We start from the raw sequence: 8,077 nt of genomic DNA, 5'->3' as shown, positions 1-8,077 counted from the left end.
TGCAATTTTATGGATGTATTGTAGATGATGAGATTAAAGAATCTCTATTCCCTAGTTAAACACTTCTTCCAGTAAAGATTTACCATACAAGATGGAAGCAGGCTTACGCAATTAGTATGGCTTGTCCACTCAAAGCCAAATTAAATATTCTACTGAAAGTAAAATAACACTTGTTTAAGTGGGTGGCAAACCAAAGCAAACTCATACTACTAATGGTTCAACCAAGTGAAGTTGAGCTGTGAATTTAAATGTAAGGGCTTGTGACAATCCTGCATGTCAAACTCTCAACAAGTTTAAAACAATGTTTGGCTAAAATGGTGGCTGAGCACTAACATCCTATACAGAAGTGAATCCAGAACGTCGTTGTAAAGTTGACAATTATTTTAATACGTTCAAAAGTTAAGCTAAAACAAGTACTTAAGATTCACTTTCTACGAGTCCTCAGGAGCAGGTGGAGGAGGGAGGGCACCTGTGAGAACCAAAGCCAGGAATCCTTCTCTGGTCCTCAACACCAGTGGTGAAGACTTATAAAGACCACTGCTGGAGCAGGTGTAACACTCGACTGAAGGGAAGCATAGGCCTGGAACCTGTTGTACATTAGAGGGACCCTTTGCACCTTGTAAAGCGCAGCATCAACTGAGGATAAGCAGGTGCAGCTCTCATAGTGGCAGTTGTTAGGAATAGTCTGGGGAACTAGGGGTATGGAGGGACACCTGGGAATTAGGGGTATGGAGGCAGCTCTACGGACTCACAATCAGAAGAGCCTGCAGTAGTTGGGAATGGTATGGGGGACCCTGGCAGCCCGGGAAAATGAGGGGACCCTGGAAACTGAGGAGGGCCGGGGAACCCTGGACGCTGAGGAGGGCCGGGGAACCCTGGACGCGGAGGAGGGCCGGGGAACCCTGGACGCGGAGGAGGGCCGGGGAACCCTGGACGCGGAGGAGGGCCGGGGAACCCTGGACGCGGAGGAGGGCCGGGGAACCCTGGACGCGGAGGAGGGCCGGGGAACCCTGGACGCGGAGGAGGGCCGGGGAACCCTGGCAGCCCGGGAAACGGAGGAGGGCCGGGGAACCCTGGCAGCCCGGGAAACTGAGGGGGACCCGGGAACCCTGGCAGCCCGGGAAACTGAGGGGGACCCGGGAACCCTGGCAGCCCGGGAAACTGAGGGGGACCCGGGAAGCCGGGAAACTGAGGGGACCCTGGAAACTGAGGAGGGCCGGGGAACCCTGGACGCTGAGGAGGGCCGGGGAACCCTGGACGCTGAGGAGGGCCGGGGAACCCTGGACGCTGAGGAGGGCCGGGGAACCCTGGACGCTGAGGAGGGCCGGGGAACCCTGGACGCTGAGGAGGGCCGGGGAACCCTGGACGCTGAGGAGGGCCGGGGAACCCTGGACGCTGAGGAGGGCCGGGGAACCCTGGACGCTGAGGGGGACCCGGGAACCCTGGCAGCCTGGGAAACTGAGGGGGACCCGGGGACCCTGGCAGCCCGGGAAACTGAGGGGATGCGGGAAACTGAGGAGAGCTGGGTAAAGGGGGGTTAGGAAAGTCTGTAGTCTGGGGATCAGTGGGTGCAGCTACTGGGAACTCAGGGTATGGAGGCAGCTCTACTGACTCAGAATTGGAAGAGCCTGGAGTAATTGGGAATGGTCTGGGGGACCCTGGAGCGTGAGGGTAAGGAAGAAGGTCTGGCATCTTGGGATCAGTTGTTGCCGGAGCAGCAAGTGGATATGGGCAGGATACGCCAAACTCTTGGCCATTCATCAGCAGGACAACATACGCCATCTCCTGTAAAAATACAAATATTAGTGGAAGACAAAGAGTTTACATATTTGTGATCATATTAATATCAGAAGTTGGCACTAAACCTCCATCTTGACGCAGGGCTCTTTGTAAAGAGCACTGATCAGCAATCTTCTAGAATGTGATGCCACAGTAAACCCACAAAGTTGTCTGGATGACCGCAGGGGCTCCCATACGTTGGAAACTAAACACAAGTTGTTCATTAGTCTATCAACACAATTGTCAAAGTACATTACATTAACTCCTTTGCAAAACTCACAAGTAACTGTTGAAATGTACCTTTTACATAGACTGCATCTGCTGCAAGTCTACCCATATTCAACACCATGCTATTCATGAGGCAGGAGACTAAAAGGCGAGGAGGTGCAAGGGGACAAGTCATTTTCATGGATTCTCCCCACAGCTTTAGATGCAGTACATGATCACCACCCTGTTGGAAGAGTAGACCACTTGAAGTCACTTGGCTCAAAATCAACCAATAGGTGTGTAGTCGTCATTCCTTCCATTATGAATGACCTGTTCAGCAACATGACAGCCTTGGTATGGAGCAACAAATAGCACATCTCTGCGTGTCCTTCTCACAGCGAATCCACACTGAGAAGGCATCTGATTCACGGGAATGAGAGTCCCATCACCTGCAGAAAGCAGATCAAACTTTGTTTCAAAAGTTGTTTCCACCGGAAATCCACAGAAATGCATCATTGATCTCACCATTGTCAACCAGAAAATGGGGAGTCTTCCCTCCCTTCACCCGTAAGGTCATAGCATCATCAGCGCACTGCACCGAAGGTCCCATGCGCTTTAGTTTAGCATTCATCAACAGGTGCCGAGCTAAGACAGTAAAAGCAAGTTACATATAGTGGAGGAACCACTAATACACCCGCTGGCCAACTTGAGGGATGTTGGGTATACTCACAATCCATGCTTATGGTTTGGTTAGCCTCCTGGCTATCAGAATCAAAGGCAAGAGAGCCATTTCTAGTTATGATGCCAGTCCGAGATCTGGGATCATTTGCGTGACGAAGAAAGTCTCTTCTAATTTTAGTTCCAAATTCCATTGGATCGGTCTCTTCATTTGTTAACCTAAAAGTGCTCCCACCTCTAACACTTCCATATGAAACTGCAACAAAAGAGGTCAAAGTATTCAGTACCAAGAAGCAAAAAAGAGAATTATTCCACAGCACCATGTTAGACAGCCTCTCAATACCGCCCTACCCAACGTAACGTAAACACACATTTTACACAGCTTTAAGGTGCTTACTCAAATTGGATGACCAATCAAATTTGAGGTTGGCAAGCCTTCATACAAACGCACCTGAGGGGCAATTGGATCACGTGGCTGTTCCGAGTAGATTTTTTCACGTAGATCCTCCCAATTGGCTTTTTTTTTGTCAATTTAGTGCAGATGAGCTCATGGTAATCCGACTTAGAAATAGTACAATTATTACTTTCAACATGTATGTATTATTTTGTTCTGTCTGTTTTTGAACTCACCGATTGATTTTGAAATAGCCTATTTAGAATAGCATTGTATGTTACATTTTTACAGATTACTTTCAGGCTGTCAAAAAGTTCAAGGGTAAATTGATTATCAGATTCCGTTTTCAAGTCTCTCTAATAATGCTAGGAATATCTGTGCATGCACGTGTGTGTGTTTTGTTGCCACTATCAACTCAAGAACCGGGCACTCTGCAAAGTTCTAAGGAGTGAAAGGGTTTCCTCTTTAGGTGTGTTTCACTGACATCTTAAGCACCAACTGCATAACAGGCACTGTGCACTAGTCATCCCCAATTTCGGGATCATCTCAAAGCCGCCGGCACACGTCTGGCAAGCATGTATTTGCCCCACTACTTTTAAATGAAAAGTGGTAGGGCCCCACCCCACCACTTTTGACTCAGTGGAGTATTGAGCACATTTAATGTATCTACTATTAAAAACAAAACAAAACTTTAGCAACTTTATTTCATCTTTTAATTGAACAAGTTGATAAAATACTGTTCAGCCCGTTTACTGCACCTGTCAGTCACAGTGATCTCCTAGCTACATACAACCCGGCCCCAGAGGTAGAGCGTCGACCCCCCCTCTCAACAACATTGGTGCTAACGCAATCGAGCATAGACTATAAAAAAACGAGTCAGTTGCAGATGGTTACTGAAAACGTAAATGGTATTGGAAAGAAACAAGGTAGCTATGTCAAGTCTTCCTCAACGTGTCCCTCACACCTCACAATAAAATGATAACGCAGAGTAGTATGCATTTTTAGCTACTGCATGTTAACTAGAAAGCTAGCTTATGACATTATTAGCTTGAGCTAGCTAGGTGGAATTATTTTAAGCTCACTGATTACGTTTGTTTGCCACAGGAAATAGATGAAACGATGACCCAAACGATGACACATGACCCAAAGAGAAATAAATCCAATCATAAATTTGGCATGTAGGCTACTGAACATTCATGTACTGTAACTATCATTTTTACATGCCTTGTGTCAAAGTGTCTACTAAGTTACTCAAATGTATGTGAACGTTTACAATTATCCATTGTCAATTAACAAAGAATACAAATAAGACACAGAAGTTGACTTGTTCATTAAACAAGTTCAGTCAAGACTATCACGTAGGCCTATTAGATTTGAGCATTTTGTTACATGACATGGACATGTAGCCTAGATTTAACTTTGGCAGAGTGGATGATCTAAGGGAACCACTCCCTGCCTCCTCGATGCAACACATACATACATGACATGAGGCAGGGAGCCGGAGATAATTAATGAATTAATTAAATCATTAGTTAATTAAATCATTAAATTAGTTAATGAAATCCTGCCATACCACAGATTTCTTTGCCATTTTGACTAATAACACCAACAAAGATGTATTTGCTCGTTTTTATTTCAAGTCTTCACCTTCGATGTTTCAGTGAGGGCTGTTGGCCGTGTTGTGTTTTGCGTCTCGTTGAAAACCAACCAATCAGCGCGAGCTTATCCATAAATTCATGAGCATACCATAGAAAGAGAAAACCTAGCGTTTTTTCCCTGGACAATTTCACAGGAAGCACCAGGGGGCATAAAACAGCACCCAGGCCATTGTTCAGGCCAACCAATGTACATACCCTATTTGGAGACCTTAAGGAACAGTGTGAAATACCCCCAAAAAAGTCAATGACCCCTTTAAACATAAGAAGATTTAACATCTAATTAATTTAGCAGACACTGTAATCCAAAGCAAACTGTGTAAAATACTGTATATTGTACAGAAGAAAATCCAGGATTAGAAGTGCCTAGTTTTATAGTCAGAGCTCAGAGATTGTATTTACTGGCCACATCGCACAGCAGACACAGGATGATGCCAATTTTTAATTATGTTTTTGTACAACATTTTACTTGTTTTGTTTGGTCAGTCCGACATCAATAACATTAGTCTTTATTGAGTTGCCACTGTCACATTTCTTTAATTTAATTTCTTTAATTCATGTTTTAATTTACGTTAGAACAGCATCATAATTGTTGGTGCAAAATCAATCCATTCAGTTCAATACAGTGGACATTTTCATAATAAATGTTGACCAAATTAAGCATTTGTATGTAAAGGGAATGCCCCCACAAGGAGCTAGCATGTTGGGGTGTGTACCAAAAGGTATCTGAACAGTACATTATTAGATGACAGTATGTTGCACTGTGACAAAATAGCACAAGGGAAACATACTTGTGCCCACCCTAACAGCAGCATTTGAGACATGTGACAGCCCTGCAGTGGTTTCCCATCCCAGCAGTGGCAGCATGTCTCCAGGGGAGAAAGCTCTTGTTTACTTGCAGTCACATTGTTCCTGTTTTGGGATCTGTCTTTTCTTCAATGGACAGTGTTCTTTTCAGCTCCCCGAGACGATATCTTTCCTTCTGGTTTGTGTCACTGTCCCATTTCCTCGATGCTCTCTGACAAAGGCAGACACACAAGGAGGGTGGCTATGTACACACACTGTAAACATGTGCAAACACTGCACACAAGCACTAATACTGTACACATGCACATATTGCTACACTTATTTTACACACACACACACACACACACACCCTCACCCCCTGCCTAGCCCCACAGACACACACTGACACACACACGCCGACCATGTGAGGGAGGGATTAAGCCAAAGCGACCCCCAGTCTTCCATATTGATATTTAGCCTGGCTCCACCACTGTCAAAACATCTCTGGCTGCCTCCACATGTCGAGCCAACACCGGCGCTCTTCAAAGAGGGCGTTCAAGCAGACGTCAGACCAGCTGTAACAGAGCGGGCTCAGATAACCTACACACTGTACAACACAGTCAGGCACTGGCATACAAATCCACCATTCAATGATCTGTCATATTGTTCTACTGCGAAAGCATGAGGTAGGGGGACCAGCCTTTCTCTCTCCCTCCCTAACCATCTCTTTGAGCCCATCTCTCTCCCTCCACTCTCTCCCTCCTCTCTTTCTCTCTCTCTCTCTCTCTCTCTCTCTCTCTCTCTCTCTCTCTCTCTCTCTCTCTCTCTCAGTCCTCACTTCCTGTCACTTCCACCTCCTTGGTGTCAGGGGGTTAAGTTCTCCCCAGTGTGAGGGAGAGGCCTGGTCAGGCCTCCTGGAAGCCTGTGATGAGAGACTGTCTGACTGCTAGAGGTGTCAGGAGGTTAAGTGGCTGGACAGGGGGGCCCTGGGTGGGGGGTTGCCCAGACATCAAAAACAACGGGGAAAAAACACATCCGTGGATGTAATGAAAACCTAAACAGACAGGAGAAACATGTTTTCGCCATGAGGCCTGAATGCCTACAGAAGAGATTTGTGTAAATAAGAGCTGTTTTTTGTTTTTGTGCTGGCACACTCGGAAGAACAAGCGCAGGCTCACACACATGATGGCACACCCATGAACACACACACAGTGTTGGAGTGACAGTAGCAGCTGCTGCTGTGATCGTAAGGTCATGTTAGCTTGCCACCCTGAGTTGAAAAACTAATTTTCTGCCTTTGGGGGGTTAGGGTTGGTCTAAAGGTCCCTGAGATAAGTTACAGACAACAATGTTAAAAAGGTGCTGGATTAAAAACATTTAGCTTTGGACCATTTCTTTTGAGAATGCATCTGGTTTTGGTTTAAGGACTGAAACATAAAAATGTAGGTGCTTCCAGATCATTATATGTCTGAGAATGCGTGCATATAGTACTTTGACACACACACACAGGTGAGCACACGCACGCCGACGCACACATGAATACATATCCGAAAACACACACATTCTCACAAACTCAAATGCACAGTATAGTCATGAAGATCATGTTTGCTTTCCTAATCAGGCAATGCCATTACCAAGACAAATCACTGTACCTGTAAGCTCCCAGTTTAAGCCTCAACCACAGACATTACTTTTATTAATGAATCGTCCTCGTGAATAGAAAAAGGTTTATTTTTGTTTATGTTCCCCAGAGTGTAGTTAAATGAAACTATTTTAATGACATTCACAGTGTGTGTGGGGGCTGAGTGGTGTGTATGAATGTGAGCGTGTGTGTGTGCCCTCATATTGGCCCGATTATTCAGGGTTAGCAAATAGAAGTGACATTGGTTTGATGATCCAGTCTTGTTGTTGACATAGTCTCTGTTTATGAAGCCTACAGTCTGGTCAGGCACAAGCACAGCAGCCCTTTAACCAGTGACAGGAGACTCAATTAATGAGACAAATGCTTTAATTAGGGTTGATATCCTCAGGGTGGACACACACACATGGACGTACACAATTTGTTCTTACACACTAATATTCATACACTCATGCACATACACACAGAAGGCCCTGTGTGGGTGCCAACGCTTGAGATGAGAATGTGTGTGTGTGTGTGTGTTGGGGTGGGGGGGTGGGGGGGAGCTTGCAAGGGGGAGTTTCTGTTTGTCCAAATGCTCTAAGGGCTGTTCTCCTCATTTGAGAACTTGTGAAACAAAGTGAGTTTGTTACAGTAGTCAGGCCTGGTGAGTATTAATAGCTCATGCAGATGTTTGAATGTCTCCAGCTATTTATAAGACTGTTGTGTTCAAATTAAAATGTCTGGGGCCTTTTCTGGACCTGCTATTTTTAAAAGGTTTTCGAGTTCAGATCAGTGTTCTGAAAAGTACATATTTGTTTGGCAGTTAGATCGAGATGAGTCACTTGCAATTTCGAGCCCAAGTTCCGATGGTCAAAATATCACACACAAAAACAGCATTCATACTTAATGAGTCTTAAACGCATTCATTTCAGAAAAAAAGGGCTATTTTCAGGGTTG

The 8,077-nt window shown here is 45.4% G+C and overlaps 1 protein-coding gene across 1 annotated transcript; it reads right to left on the bottom strand.

The window, feature by feature from the left end:
• Positions 1 to 363: 363 nt before the first annotated feature.
• LOC146257092 (uncharacterized) lies at positions 364 to 3,006 on the bottom strand. The gene is made up of 6 exons (XM_084674817.1): positions 2,717 to 3,006; positions 2,512 to 2,631; positions 2,317 to 2,435; positions 2,080 to 2,230; positions 1,866 to 1,984; positions 364 to 1,785 (listed from the first exon to the last, which is right to left on the bottom strand). Exons 1-6 carry the CDS (start codon positions 2,985 to 2,987, stop codon positions 721 to 723), a joined length of 1,845 nt encoding a protein of 614 aa, XP_084530943.1. The 5' UTR covers positions 2,988 to 3,006; the 3' UTR covers positions 364 to 720.
• Positions 3,007 to 8,077: the final 5,071 nt, after the last annotated feature.

This window comes from Hypomesus nipponensis, chromosome 15 (assembly GCF_054491055.1).
Source record: "Hypomesus nipponensis isolate SF chromosome 15, ASM5449105v1, whole genome shotgun sequence".
Lineage (NCBI taxonomy): Eukaryota > Metazoa > Chordata > Actinopteri > Osmeriformes > Osmeridae > Hypomesus > Hypomesus nipponensis.
Note: the sequence above shows the minus strand (reverse complement) of the source record. Positions and strands in the feature narration are given on the sequence as shown.